The sequence below is a fragment of the Etheostoma cragini genome, chromosome 20, assembly GCF_013103735.1.
Source record: "Etheostoma cragini isolate CJK2018 chromosome 20, CSU_Ecrag_1.0, whole genome shotgun sequence".
NCBI classification, from domain to species: Eukaryota; Metazoa; Chordata; class Actinopteri; order Perciformes; family Percidae; genus Etheostoma; species Etheostoma cragini.
In genome coordinates, this window is record NC_048426.1 from 11,625,309 (window position 1) to 11,641,140 (window position 15,832).

General features: G+C 38.7%; 2 protein-coding genes across 10 annotated transcripts in view; one reads left to right on the forward strand and one right to left on the reverse strand.

The window, feature by feature from the left end:
- rps6ka1 (ribosomal protein S6 kinase a, polypeptide 1) overlaps nucleotides 1–323 on the reverse strand; it is a 50,563-nt gene extending 50,240 nt beyond the window's left edge. Inside the window, exon 1 of one of the 2 annotated variants that reach the window (XM_034859316.1) lies at nucleotides 86–323. In XM_034859316.1, the coding sequence (XP_034715207.1) occupies nucleotides 86–229 (144 nt within the window). In that variant the 5' untranslated portion in view covers nucleotides 230–323. The remainder of the gene's footprint in view (nucleotides 1–85) is intronic. The other variant, XM_034859319.1, reaches the window with a different exon arrangement.
- The window catches only part of cnksr1 (connector enhancer of kinase suppressor of Ras 1), a 27,389-nt gene continuing 11,598 nt past the window's right edge, over nucleotides 42–15,832 (forward strand). For 7 of the 8 annotated variants that reach the window (XM_034859308.1, XM_034859309.1, XM_034859311.1 and 4 more), the window contains exons 1-6: nucleotides 42–279; nucleotides 2,374–2,531; nucleotides 4,963–5,165; nucleotides 5,611–5,695; nucleotides 12,841–12,882; nucleotides 12,999–13,118. In XM_034859308.1, the coding sequence (XP_034715199.1) occupies nucleotides 228–279; nucleotides 2,374–2,531; nucleotides 4,963–5,165; nucleotides 5,611–5,695; nucleotides 12,841–12,882; nucleotides 12,999–13,118 (660 nt within the window). In that variant the 5' untranslated portion in view covers nucleotides 42–227. Of the gene's footprint in view, nucleotides 280–2,373; nucleotides 2,532–4,962; nucleotides 5,166–5,610; nucleotides 5,696–8,329; nucleotides 8,593–12,840; nucleotides 12,883–12,998; nucleotides 13,119–15,832 lie in introns of those variants that run through there. The other variant, XM_034859315.1, reaches the window with a different exon arrangement.

A 15,832-nucleotide genomic window follows, 5' to 3' on the forward strand; every position in this document is an offset into this window, starting at 1 on the left:
GGGGGTGGGGGTTGGGAGGGAGGGGTCTTTGCTCCTTTGAGCCTGACAGTTGCGCACTATTGGCTAACAGCAGGGGGACTCGTACCTGTACCTGTGAGGGGGAGTGCCATTCTTCATCGTCCGACTCCGAATCAGGATCAACTTTTCCTTCTTCAGGCAGTCCATAGAGGTAGAAGTCAGCCAGGACGGCTTGAATCTGAACGAGAGACTGCAGCAGGACTCCGAGCATGGAGCCTATAACGTCGTGGAGCGAGGAGAGAGTCGGCGAGTGGCTCAAAGGTGAGTAACATATTGAGGGTTGTTTCTATTATTGTCACTCCTTGATCGCCTCACCGGTAGCCTACTTTGGCTCGGACGGTAAAGTCAGAAATAGAATGGTTACGCAAATCCTCTTGGAAGTGAAAGGTGGAGGGTGGATGAGGAAGTGGCCTCTGCTGCGAGAGAAGCCACAACAGTGTTGTTTTGATCACTGCCAACAACTCAGGTGGTTTGATCAGAAACGGTGTACATGGTTGTCTGTTTTCATCTTGGGCATGGTGCGTTCTCTGAGCTAAAAGAGTTTTTCATATTCAGAGAGTAGCCCCACTCCACTGTAAAGTGCATGAAGCAATGCTCGGTTACAGTGTTTTACAGGGAAACTGCATACACATTACTGGTAAAAAAATATCGACCTACAGGAAAAGTTAGCAATTACCACTACAAAAAAGTAACTAGGCCTACATTTATTTAATTAAAGTACCGTGTTGAGGTTTTAATTTTTTCTACACTTTGCATAAATATATTGTACTTTTTATCCATTAAAAATCCTTTTTATTTTTTATCCATTCAATTATAATTACATAATTGAAGATTAAGATTTGACATGCAAAACACATGATCAGTGTATAATACAAGGTCCATTCTTACATAATAAAATATCAGTAATAGTATCAAATCAGAGTAGACCAAACCCCTTGAACCAACTACAACATTAAAGCACCACTTACATATTCCTACATCACAATAATGATCCAATCATAAAATAATAAACTGACAGGGGCAATTCTGCATAATGAGTACTTTTGCTTCTTATACTTTACCACAAAGTACATTATGCTGCTAATAGTTGTACTTGAGTAAAACTGTAAATGTAGGATTTGTACTGTACAATGGCTAGCTGTATAATGTAGTATTGCTATTTTTAATCAAGTAGTACTCTCTCCTTCACTGACTATTCATGTAATAACACTTTTAAGACATTGTATTAAGCCTTTATTTTGAAGTTGTCGTTAAACCAAAGACTTACACAATTAAGAAAAAATATATTAAAGTCATGAATTATTAACTATTTTTCAATTAAATTCTATAAATCACTTGATACCCTGACGCATTTTTACTTAAATCTATTTTCCATGCTGCAAAACTTAACTCAGGATGCCAGCAGCTACTGATCGTCTGCCTCTGTTAGTCCATGCTCCCGTTGCATGTCTCTGCCTGTACACACATGTGGCTCACATACTGTATAAATTTGTTTTTGCCCTTCCTCTGTCCCTTTCTCTTGGTTCAAAGAGAATAACAGCAGGGGGTGCCAGATATCGGAGGGCAACTCTTTCTTGACTACATCTTTTTCATCAGGCGTTGCCCTTTACTTGAATGGAAACATTCAACTGCAGATTTGTTGGGGGGATTTGTGATTTAAACAATGAGGAACTAACAATCATTTCCCAGTGTAGCTCACATTCACAGAAATCCTTAAAGATGCTAGACTTCGGGGCGGCCTATAGCTCACTGAGTAAGTGCGCTTGCCCCATGTTGGCTGATGTTAGCGGCCCGGGTTCAAATCCAGCCTGCGGCCCTTTGCTGCACGTCATCCCCCCGTCTCTCTCTTTCCCTCTTTCACATGACTCTGACTCTCTATTTAATAAAGGGAATAAACCCTGAAAAAATAATCTTAAAAAAAAAAAAAAAGATGCTAGACTTGATGTGATGAGCATGAATGGAGAAAACCCTTGTTCAAAAGTGTTGGATCAGGGAGGCTCCGAGATCATGTTTGCAGCTGTCGCCGTGGTCCTGCTACATGCCCTGTTACATCCTACTACGCTCCGCGGTGTCATGCTACCTGCGAGCCTGGGTCTGACCAAGGTTTCTTCCTGAAAGGGAGTTTTTCCTCCTTGTACTTTATGTGGTCTAGTGTGGCCTAGACCTACTCTATCTGTAAAGTGTCTCGAGATAACTCTTGTTATGAATTGATACTATACATAAAATTGAATTGAATTGAAAAGTAGCATTTTGATTAACTATACATCGACTTTATGACTATGGGGTTTACGTTTATACTTGTGCACTGCATGTTGTAAACCCCTGATTGTATGTGCTTTTGTGTCCTGTTTCCAGGCCTGGATGCCCCCTTGCATCAGTACCCGGTCTCAGAGTGGCATTTGTCGGGTCTCGATCTGCTCCAGCTGACCTGTCAGGACCTGGAAAAGTTGGGAGTAAATAAGATTGGACACCAGGAGCTCATACTGGAGGCTGTGGAGAAACTCTGCTCTCTGGTGAGGGACAAAGCATAATCATGTGTTTGTGTACAGTATGTGTCCATAGTAGTGCTCTGTGTATCCAAGGCTGGGGGCCTTGTGTGTTGTGCGCAACGAGAACTGTTCCTCTGGATATTTACTGATCAGTCCTCTTCTTGTTTTGCTGTGGTGTGGTGTATGTTCTGACATTAAAGCACAGATTTAATTTTTTTTTTTTTACCATCACACTGTTTTTAGATCATGCTTTTGTTTGCACAGTGGAACGAGCAGTCTTTGGACAATCTTTAGCAGATCCAGCCAGAATACACAACTGGTCTCATTGCCATAAAAGTCCTGTTTTGTGCACTTGGAGCCTTTAGCAACATGCAGCAAGTTTAATTTCAGTGCTTTACTTTCCCCCCACAAATCCCCCTAGTCGAGCATATTAAAGTCAAATTGTTACTTTATTGTTCTAGCTAACATGAAAGGACTTCTCATCCTTCAACTGCAACCAAAGCAAATTTAAAATTAAAAAAAAGCTTGCACTGAGTACTTTACATGCACATTTCTGGGAAAGTTTGTAGTCGGCTAAAACACCTCCGCCTTCTCTTTGATTCTCTATCTTTTTTTTTCTGCTGCCTAATTCATTTTCCTCCCTGTCCAATTTTTAGAGGGAGTTTAAGGACACTTATTAGTGATGTTGCTGTGAGAGTGTGTGTGTGTGTGTGGGGGGGAGGCTTTGTTTTATTGGAAGGACTAATTAAGCAGGAAAGTATCAGGCAAGGTTGCAGCTCTGGTGCTGTAACACCCTTTGAATTTAGGCCGAGGCTTAACCTGTTGGCTGCTCAAACCGTTTGTTGTCAAATTGTTGATATAACTCTAATACCGATAGTCATTAACAGTTTAACCTATAGTCTGTTGTTTAACTTAAGACAAGATTGACAACCCATACACAGACAGATGTACTGTTTAAAGTTTGTGTATATACAGTATATGTGTATGCCTCTCAGCCTCCTCTCTGTGTTGATGCTCTATGAAGTAATAACACTGTGCTCATTCATAATATCAACCATCAGACGCTCACATGGAACAGACCAAACGTATTCAGTTACATAACTAACATTAACAATGGTGGTGAGGCCATGAAACATTCATAGGCACTCGATGATGGTTGATTGTTCTGGCTGGTTGATGTGTGACAATAAAGCTTGACAGGTCCAAACCTCTTCACCAATGTTGAGTGGGTCACGCTAATAACCTGCTTCTTCTGCAGAGGTTGTGAAGAGTCACGTCTCCCACTGCAAGGCAGAACACTGTGATGACAGGCGTTCAGCATGAAAGAGAGGCTCTGTGTTGTCCTGTTTACGTTATATGTAACAGGATTTTATAACTCTGGTTAATTGGTATTGTATTTTACTGTATATTGTACTGAGATTTTGTCTGCCCTCATCAATATGAATGTGGTGGGCCAAACGTTAGAACCCTCTCTCACTATAACGTTACAAAACTGCAGCCTGTTTTTGAAAATTGAGCCAAAGAATCCACTTCATGAGTACATTATAGGGTATGTACAAAACTGTTTATAATGTGGTATATTTCCTTTTAATATCACTGGGTGTATAAGGCAACTGTGGGCAGTGTTGCATGTCAATTATTTTGTGGCAATGTTGTATTTGTCTTACCTTGGTTTATCAGATTTTGGCTGAACAGACATTACTGTATGTTTTCCGCTTAGTTTCCCAATAAATTTCAAAAAAAGTTTATATATATATCCATATATATAGAGGAGTGATAGAGGATTTTAGCCAAATGTCTACCTCTTTGTTGGATGACAATTGTAATATAGCTCGATAGCAGAAACGTTTTCACCTATTAGCACTGGTAGTAAATGTCAAACTGTGACATCTGGCCATCAGACCAACAATTGCTTACGTCAACAAGCACAATTTTTACGTTCCTCAAAAAGAATAAGATCATCTCAGAAGAGCAAACACCAACAGTGGTCCAGAATGCTTTACATCATGAAACACAGTATTTCACTCAGCTTCCACTCTGTAGTAACAAGAAAAAAAATGCTCTCTTGCTCTTAATTTAATACACATTTCAGTCTCTACCCAGATGCAGAACCCACAGTTTGTCAAAATGACAGTCTATGAAGTGTTTTTTTTAGCAGTTTTGGGACATTCTCTAACTTTATTCAAAAATGGAAATGGTAGAGGTGATGGGGGGAGAGAGAAGGGGATTGACATGACACAATACAAGTCCTCAACCAGAACCAACCGGGCATGTTGCAATTGCAGTATATGAAATGCGTCTTATACACCGGAACCCTGCATCCTGTGAAGTGTTGGAAATAATGCATTAAACATCACAGATTATGTATAACATTGTGACGTTTTTCAGGAGTTTGAATAGACCTCTAATCCATCACTTCTGTGTGTGTTTGGTGTGTTTTTTTTGTTTTTTTTAGACTTATGGTATAGGTGGTGAGAACCTACGCAGTTTGACAGAGAAGCTGCGTGCGGTTGCTAACACCCTCCAGATGGGCATACAAGGCCGCTGGCGCCTCAAAAACTACGATGGACAAAGTGTCAGCAAGCTGCCTGCTGGTGTTCTGCAAACTGTAGTGGAGCTCATCGTCTCTGCCAAAGGACTCTTCTCTTTGCTCAACAGGTCTGTAAAGAGGAACCTATCTAACCTGAATATGTATATATAAATATACAGCACTCAAAATTCTATTTTATTCTGCAGTTATTTTTTACTCAGAAAATGTTCCCTGCTATCTCTTAAACAAATAGTACTAGCTGCAGATTTTGTTGTTGTAGGTTTTATGTAAAAAGGATGGCTGTAGGTTCATATCATTTAGAGCCTTGGTCTTTTAGTTTTTGATGAATGCATTAATGGGCTGTTTACCTGTTGTCACCTGACACCGATTTCTTAAATGTTTATCCCTCTGTGTTTGCTCGATTTCTTTCTCTTTTTGTGAGACTTTCTAAGAGCCTTAATTTGTCTTTGTTCCTTTTATTAACCAGTGTGAAATGAAATCATTTCACTTGCTTGCAGCAAATCTTCTGAGTCTCTACCCAGACTTATTGAAATAAAATCCCTGTTTTGCCAGGTATCAGTTTTCCCAGCTCAGTGGATACACCGCCAGCAACAACATATTCACCTACTGCAGAGAGCTAGGAGACATTGTCCACAAGGTTGGTCCATTTATGGTTTTAAGCAGATAAGTGCATACAAATCATGTGTTACTCATAATTATATTTTATACTTATATAATGTGTGTTATATCTTTCCATTTGTCCATCCAATGGCTGATTTTTGCAGCAAAATTAAAAAGAACTGTGTCTCTCTTTATGCAAACTGGTTTATTACACTTTACTGCCCGTGAAAACATGAGGTGTTTATCTTAAGAGGAACAAAACATAAATAACTGTTTCTAATGGTATTGTCAAGCACACTAAACTTCCAAAGAGGAACTACAACCTGTTGTGTGATTTCTTTTTTAAATCAACCCATAAAAAGCAGCAAGAAAAAAACAGAAGCACAAACTGACTCCCTGCTCCTCGGCTTAACTTGAGTAATGAATTCTTTATCTTTACATTCCTGGCATATTTGGAGGCTGCTGTACCTTGAAGAAGCTTAGAGTAAAATAATTACCACAGAGGAGGGCTGCATTCTGTTTGTGTTTACTCCTTAAGGGTAGTATGGCATGGGCAAAAGAAATGGGAAGAGAAGGAATATTCATAACTGGATAAGGGTAAAAAATGTTCACAGGTAGTAGACGGGACAGGCCTGGATTTGTTGGAGTGCCGAGGGGAGGGAGGGAGGGATAGGGAAAGGGAGGGTAAAGGGAAGGCAGAGAAAGAAGGAGGAGACTAAAAGAAGGATTGCGTCGTCTCTTAAATGACTTCTGACTCCTAGTGGAGTGTCCATCGCTGAATGAACAGCAGAGAGCAACAGGCCAAGAGAGACTATTAACTCAAAAGAACGCTGTAGTGACATAGATAAAGGGCAGAAGACAGAAGAAAAGCAGAGAAGAAGACAAAGAGAAGATGGAACTGCAGAGATAGCAACATAATGAGAGCTAATTAGAGGGAGGTAAGGAGGCGGTCAGAGGTCCTTAGAAGCTGTGGGTATTTAAAGGAGTTTATGTCTAACCCTCTATAGCCAACTTTGGACGCCTGCCCAGCACGACAGGTACACTTCTCGCCTCTTTGATTGGATAATTCCCCACAAGGTGACGCTTCCCCTTGCTGTTTTTGCACATTGCTTGACTGTTTAAAATGGCTACATGTTAATGGCTACATGCTATCAAGAGTATTTTTTTCTTGTTGGTTATAATTTAAAGAACATTATTGTGTAGACTTTAAGGATTTGATAACACTGTAATGTGAGAGATCATTTGACATCTACAGTATACTCACCAAACAAGGTTGGTCTGAACTAGATTTAGCCTGTGATGAATAAGAGTTGCCGTCTTTGTGTCGGTGTACAGTTACAGCACATCTATTATTGTTGACCAGAGGCGAAGGATGAATTTAGAGAGTTGTTGAGCTTGTTTACTCTGATCGAATGTTTTTGTCATTACTGAATTGAATCAGATTTGGGCCTGCTGACTTTTGTTTTCATTCATCAATTGTCAGCTTGGCATCATTGTTTGGTAATGTCTGGTTATTGTTTTGTCAATTCCTGTTTTTGAGCTTTGGTGCACACGTGTGTTTGTGTGTGCAGTTGTTTAAAAAAAAAAAGGTAAAAATAATTGTCCACAAAGAAGTATTATACTGAGAACATTCTGTCCATTGAGTTCAGGGTCATGTAAATACAGTTGCTAGGTGCATTCAAAAATCACACCGGAAATGAATAGGGTAATTTCATATCTGTAAAACCCAAGTATCTCACTCACCTGCCGTTATCATTCCATTGACCACCATTAATTTTGGCGCTACTTTGACAGCGAATAACTTTACATCTGGAGCGTTTGAAGACTCTATTTGTACTCTAGTTTTCTAAAGAAACACAACAAGTATAAAGGGCTTCATTACCTTGCAACTCACATTATGGCTATGTGTATAAATATATATGTATATTATATATTTTTGTAAAAATAAGTTAACGACTATGTCATAACCACGTAACTTACTGTTGCATAGTAGAGGAATTACCAGTACATAAGCTTGCAGGCATTTTGGATTTACATTAACTGTTAAGGTTTAATTACTAATGTTAACTAGCGTTTTATTTTGCAATAATTAGCCTGTGCCCATTTTATCTCTTTACCTCCGCTCTCCGTCTCTGCAAGATTGGCAATGATTGAGATTTCTCTTGGCACAGCTACCTGAAGACTTACAACTTTCAGACACTTTGATCACGTCACAACTGTGTTGTCAAGCTCAGTTGGAGGCTGCAAAGTAACGCTCAGCTTAGCATTTACCGGAAAAGTCTTTCTTTAACTGTCGATGGTTTTGGCAGGTGCTGTTTACTTGGCAGGTGAGCTACAGTGAAAGGTCAGTTTTGGAAAGCTGGGAAGCCCTCACACCTGTTTAACAGACAAGAAAATAACAGCTCATATTATGTTAGTTCCACTGTCATCAAAGCATTATAAAACTGCTGCCTCAGGCTTTGCAGAAGAACACTTGTAGCTTGTACTATACAACTGTATCATGTGCGTGTCCTTAATCTGTCAGCAGTGTACACATCATCCACACACACACAGACTAGCATGGTCACGGCTTCTTAAAATGTGTTCCATTTAAATGGAGGTTGATGTCATGGGATAGTTGTTGACGTTGTGTCAGGAGGCCGTGGCTTCATTATGACATCCTTTTCTGGGGAACTGCTTCCCTAGAAGCTACATCACATCTTTCACACCAAAGAAAAACTCTTATTTCCTGGGTGTCTGTGTGTGTTCTCACACCCTGAGGCTGATCAAGGTCAGTAGTCAGCTGGTGTTTTTTGGATCCCATAGTAGAGTTTTCAAGTCAGAGTTTCGCAGAAAACACTCAGTCTGCTTTGAACCAGCCGAGCAGCAAGCAAAGTCCAAGGGAGAGACAGGGAGAAAAAAACAAGGCTTTGAGAACTGTGAACTTACATGAAGGTATGTGAGCGTTATGGTGATTCTATAAAAAAGAAAAAGGAGAACATTTCTTATGCAAAATCTACTTTTTGCAAGTGTCTTTAACATAAGAACCTTAACTGAAATGTACAATAATATAAGTGATTTTAGTGTTAAACTTACATTTGAAGGACTACGAGCTACTGAGACAAATCTGTGACTATTTTAGTTTAAGATTTGACAGTTTGGTTATGTATTGCAGTGATTCCCGGTCAGGGGTACTTGTCTGCAGTTGCCAGGGGGTACGTGAAAAGATTGGAAAGTAGCTCAACTAATTTGTGAAAATATAAATAATGATTTGGTTAAAAGAAAACATCCACATATTAACATTGAGTCAGCTGAACGATACATGTTGCAATTATTTAAGAGTGTTCGTGAGAGTTCGTAAGGGAGCACAGTAGTTTAAACCGGTAGCCAAACATAACAGTTCATAGATTAGCTAAACCCAATGACGAAACATTTATAATAATTAGCTAAATGTAATGTCAATGAATACATGGTTCAAACATTGAGTAGTAGTTGTATGATGATATCAGTATGATTGCTGACCAAAACCAACCTTAACATTGACAGTTCTATTGTAAAATTAACAATATCCACTTTTGTACAATTTACGTAAGTGTTATGCAATTGGAACATACAATGGGAATCGAAGATGGATTATAATAATTAATCCAGTGTTAAGGAGTGGTATAAGGCAAAGAAAAGAACATTGACAGGGTTGTAAGATTTTGATGGAAAGATAAGTAGCAGGTGTAAAAGAGATCTAACCTAGTGATGTCTCACAGTCTTTTTATAGCAAGTCTGTGACCTGTTGGCAAATATTAAATATCCACTGGTGCAAGTCCAACTATGTAAACATAACACGCAAAAAAAAAAAATGGTGTTATTGCGCCTTTGTATAGATAGATTCAGCCTTTTGGTACATGTGTGTCCATGCATGCCTTTGTGTATTCTTGTTTTCCGCTTTTTTTTCAGAGTGTTACACCCACATAATAGCTTGTCTTTGTTTCCTGGACAACTATAGAGAGAGAAAAGCTGCTGTAAAGTTAGTTTACCACCTGATCAAGCCACACACCGGCCTTCACAACACAACACAACACAACACAACACAAGAGCTTTCTTATCAAGTAAAGTAGATGCATGCAGAAGGCAAAGAAATTAAAATTAAAGTGCTTTTATGACAATGCAACTGTCTCCTTAGGATTTATATTGTGATAACTGGAGCCTTAGTGCAGCACATTCTGCATGGGATTCTCTGCCATTTATTGACAGTCTGCAGTAAAATTTAATTGTGGCAAATATGTAACTACCGTTGCTACAATGAAGTGACAATGACAGTCTGTCTTTGAGCGGTTTGGGCACAGAACTGATCAAAAAGGCCCATATAATGAAAAGATTGTTTTTTTTTCCTGTATGATACTGTAGAAATTGGCATTTATAGGTGGCGTATTTTAGTAGTAGTCTTGTTTGGGTCATTAAAAGGCCCAAACTGCATTGGTTTGAATATTATGTGATCTTGGACCATTTGTTCTGCTTTAGTTTATGGAGAACTGAAAATGGTTTATCTCAACAGAAACTCTTCTATCTGATGGGACAGTTTGTACATATTGTTTTGCAAAACTTGAGGGATTCCCTTAAAAAAGCTTTTCAATTTTTTCAAGTGATGTATTTTAGTTAATATCTTCCTGAGAGGAGAAATTAATAGAAGGGAGCTTGATAAACATTCTGGAGACTCCTGTTTTCACGTCTTCATCTCATCTTGTGTCTCTGTCTCAGCAATATAACACAATGCAAAAAAGAAATTGTAACTGTATATGAACTTTAAAATTGATGGATATATTTTTATACTTTTAGATGTTTTTGGGCACTCTTGACTTTTGTTAAGTAGCATTGATTAAATCACAAAGTGATTTGTATGTATTTGTGATTGTAAGCATATGTTTTAGGGCAGAAGTGTACCTGACACCCCCTTGCACACATTAATGTGTCATTTCCTGTTAAAAGGAAATGCAGAAACAGGTTGTAGACTACTGTTGTGGGGAAGCGTCTATTGGCATGGCTCCAAATACTATTTGTATATTTCTGTATTTTAACCTCATGTTTGAAAAAGAAACAGTGAGATGCTGGAAGAAAGGTGTTACTAATAAAGCAAAAGCAGAAGTGATGGTGTGTGATAAGAGGTGCCAGATTTAAACCTGAGGTCCTATTACCATTACCACCACTAATGCCCTGCATCTTTAGGCTACAAGTGGATCAAGTCATATGTTTCTGTCCTGTTTAAACCAATGTTTCAGCATCTGTAACATCATTAACAGTAAATGTATGAAATGAAATATTTAATCTCACCAACTATTGTAAGGATTGCCTTGAGATTTTCTATGGACATTCACAGTCCCCAAATGAATAATTCCTCTGCCTTTAATAATCCTCAGACTTTTCTTTAGTGCCACCACAATGTTTACATAGGAAGTTATATATTTAATGTGGTAGCAACTTCTGTATTGAATGAATAAACAAATGTTCCTTTCAGGATGAACTGTAATCATTTTGGGGATGTTTTACTTGGTTTATAACAAAATGCCTCAGCTGTACTTTGTGTTTAGTGCTAATTAGCAAATGTCAGCATGCTAGTACACTTAACAAAGATGGGGGAACCCGGTAAACATATCATGTTAGCATAGTTATAGTGAGAATATTAGGATGCTAACATTAGCAATTAGCTCAACACTGCAGCATCACAGAGCTGCTAGCATGGCTGCACACCGTTTGAAACTCTTATGACTGACTTGTTGCACTGTTTATGGTATCATGTGGCACAAACTCCTCTTAGTGACTAAACTTAACCATAAATCCTTTTCACGATGGATTCACCTATAGTTCCTTCCACCGTATGTTGTTGGTAACATTAGCAGCCTGCTCTGAGTAAGGTTACATCTTCAGCTCCCCCGTAATTTAGAATTTTGTACTGCAACAATTATGTTCTGTTTTAAATATCTGTCCTCATTTCAGTTTTATTTCTGTTTATGCTGTGAATAAAGCCCTAACTACTGTAGCTAACTAATGAACCAACGTAGTCACTGTTGCATATAGCTAGCGTGCCATGACAAGATTAGTTTGCTCAAGTGGGGATCGAGATAAAGATCTGAACATCTTTAGGTGTTTACACAACCTTTAGTTGTTTGTTGGGGTGTAAATCAATATATTGTAATTTCTGCATTTCTAAAGTACCCACACTTAAATGCCAAAGGGGAATAACCACACACCCACCCTCTCCCTGTCGTACCCCTCCCCGCAGTCTTAATCGGCCCAGAAATCCAACCCTGTTCACTGTTGATCCCTTGTTACATTTCACAGGGATTAGTTTCCCCTAATAGTACATTATGTAACTCATCACATCGTCATGCATTGCAAATTAGCTTAGGGAGTAATGGTATCGGCATAGTCAGTGAATATTCTTGTTAAAACTAAGGAGCAGCTTGGCTCTGGATACGTGAATAAGGTTCTGGAGACACTGACGACTTACACAGAAGCCATTAGGATTTAGCAGTACAGCTGCTTAGTCTCCCTCAACTCTATAGAACATGTTGGGATTTAACCTGAATTTCATCACTGTCTCAATTTAGAGAGCAGGATTTCATAAACTGAAAATTCTACCACATACGCCCTGTAAACATCTACCCTCTTCTTTTTCAACCTCTTTACCCCCTCAATTCAAAGCCTGCCCTTCATTTCTCCAGCTCCCGGGAAAAGTCAAAGTAATGCCTGTTGGAGCATTATTAACACCTTCCTCTCTACCAGAGATTAAGCAGTTTGTGACATTGACCACTGACTTCCTGTCGTGTAAAAGCATGTGTGCTTGTGGGGGATTATTGTGAGCCCTCAGGTTAAGTGGACATTACACACCACAAAATCGATTGCCCACTTGCTGTACTGCAAATTTAATTTGATGAGTGGTATTTTAATGTATTTTTTTTCTGTTTAAACAAGAGTAGATTCTGCTGGGATAAAGTACCAATAAAAGCTCTGGGGTGACGCCTCTCTTGTCTCTAGATACCTTTGGTCTTTCACTTCCTGACTCATGCTGGGAAGAGGAAATAGGATCCACGTTTTTGAGTCCGATTGTCCCATTTCCACAAATCAATTGTAGAATTATAAAGGCTGCTGTTGTGTCATTGTGGATCACTGCTTAGATGGAACTCATGTTATGTTGTTTCACTCATCCAACAGGATACCACTGTCTATGAAAAGGAAAAGGACATCATATCTGTTGTAAGTATTTGTATATTGTTGCCTACTTTACTATAAGTAAAGTTAGTTTCCTTTATTTTTTTAAGGATTGATTAAGATATTCTTGATGGTAAATGGTGGTTTGTTTCATTCTCTAGTGCCGTCAGTTGGTGTCTGTGTGCGATGACATTCTAAATTCCAGCCCTGACGCGCTTCTTACCCACACTGCTCAGCTTGAGAGTTTCGACCTAGTGCCTGTGTCACCTGGTGATCAGCTGGTAAAGCCTTCTTGTTCTTAATAACTCCCTTTGTCTTAAATCAAATGCACAACCAGAGAAAAGTATATTTTTTATGCTAGCTGCAAAATCTATTTACAATATTAAATGACAACACTTTTACCATGCTGTATGTAGATTTAACTCTTTGACACAAATCCTATAGAATAAAAAATCTGGATGTTCGCCAATACGGTCTGGGGATCAGTTGTCCAATCAAAGTTAGGATTTGTTTTGTTTCACTGTATAAGACGTATAGCTGAAGAAATAAATTGAATAATTAATCAAACCGTGTAGTTCCTGGGAACTATTTGGGAATCAATTGATTTATTCCTCAAAAAACATTGTTGAATATTACCTAGTCTCAGCCTTTCAACTGGAAAGACTTCTGACAGGGAATATGTTTATGTTAATGTTTTGGGACGGTTATTCGGACATTACCTTAGACTTTGGGAAATTATCATAATTTGGGCAATTCCTTTTTTACATTTTCATTCATCAAGAAAATGTGAATGAGAGTGGTCAGTAATGTAAATTGTAATACATCGTTGGCTTACTATTATCTCCATCCGGGTACAGTTCTGGGCCACTGGCTGCTGATCTTCCAGTAAGATTAACATGAAAACGTTTTAGAAACCTTAAACCAACACCAAGATTTATTGTCAATTACATCACTTTTTACTCCCTCAACTCATTTTTAAACTCTTCTTCCAGTAAGATTCTGCTTTTTCTTTACTGTTCTGGTCAACCCTGGATGGATTTTTTTCTGTTTGTCTCCTCTGTGCAGCATCTTTCCATCTCAGTATTACCATCATTATACAACCTCTCTCAACGTTCTATTGCCTCTTATTTTCTGTCACTCTCTCATTTTCAGTTCTCATTTTCTGCTTTCGTCACTGCCTGCAGTTCTCCATCATTTGTTTCTCCTCATCACTTCCTTCATCTAATACAAGGTTATCAATGTACCCTGTTCTATTCTTTTTACTCATCCAAAAGCTTCTACTACGTCTAGTTGTTCATACATAACTTTGTTTCTGTTGCTTTACTTCTCTTAATGCCTTATCCTTCAGTCGGTACATTCAGTACAACAGTTATAGCCATCTTTTTTGCTTGTTATCCACATAAATTGTCCTTTGTTTATTTCTAAGTATACATTTGTCCAATTCCCTTCCCTTAACCCCATTTGGTAAGTTTCTTGTGTTAGTTAGTAGCAGTCCAATCATCTGTGTTGTCTCAAAAGTGGATTTTCTAGTTTCACTTTGATCCCCTCTGACGCTGAAGCCAAGCATACATTTTTTTTCTGTTCATTGATGCATAATTGTGCGTCTCTGGGTGGCTGCAGGTGTGTATAAAGAGTGGGTTTTAGCTAAACTGCAGTAATTTCCACAATTTTTCTACAGTAGAACAGGATAATTTCACTATATAAAAATAATAAAAACAAAACCTGATTAACCTCAGTTGACAGAGGAATTGATTGAAAAAACAAGGTCTGCCCTCAACATTAGCGTTTACATGCACAGCAGTAACCCGGTTTTAAGTGAATAACCGGTTATGCCGCTCACGTTTGGTTCCCGTAAAAGTGAGCGGGGAATGAGGACATTGACGGGAGTAACTTTACGTCCAGTATAGTAGGGGGCGCTCTGCCAAAGTACAACTGTTCAGAATAAACCATAGACTAAATGTAAACGCACTGACTGAATGAAAGTAGTGGGAACTTAAGACAGAGAAGCATTAGGTCGTAACAATTATAATGAGTAAATGTACAAACTGAGTTACACTTCATTCATAAAGGAAATATCAATCTAAAAGTAAAAGCTTTTTATTTCACCTGTCTCCAATTTAAATGTATTCCAGTCACAAAAGGAGAATAGTTTCAAAATTGTTAGTGAACATTAAACCATGTAAACAAAATGATAAAAAAAGAGCATGAATGAGCATAATATGTGATCTTTAATGTAGAGTATTATAACTTCTTCTATGAAGACATTTTATAATATTACTACTACTTTTTACTACATTGTCACTTAGTATCTGTTTTGTCTTATAAAATGTCTTAAAATGGCTCTCATAAAAACGTGTTGCCGACAATGCCCCCTAGGTTTTTGATGAGGCCTAGGACCTCTTAAAATTCTTCATAAATTAAAACATTAAAAGCCAGCTTCTCAAAATCTGGGATGTGCAGAGCAAAAAACGTTATAGACATTTATTTAGATAAAAGGCCTGAGGGGGGGCGATTGTGGTAGCAGGAAGTGGCATTTCCCTGTGGAATCCGTCACAGTGCACCAGAAGGTATGCCAGGGGAGGTAGGATCACACATCAGACATAGTCTCATATTACACTAATCTAAACCGCAGGCGGCTTTGCTCCCCAGTCTCATCGTCCCCTTGTACCACCGTCTGTTGCCGTTTACTCCTGTCTTCTGTCTCTCTTCTCTGTTGCTCTTTTCTTTTCTTTAAATGGTCTGTATCCCTCATTCCCAGGTGAGTTGCATCAGTGCTAATTGGCACTGGGTTTGGGGAAAGGTCAAGTCAGCATCTCTGAACAGCAACACAATAAAACAAACAATGCAAAAGACTAGTAAAAATAAGAGCCCCGCAAAACACAGTTAAAAACATGCTAACTTTCCTCCCTTGACCTGCTCACATTATATCTGCTGTAAACTATTTACACATGTTTAGATACTGCTATAAATGCTAGATGGGGGGGGGGGGGGGGGG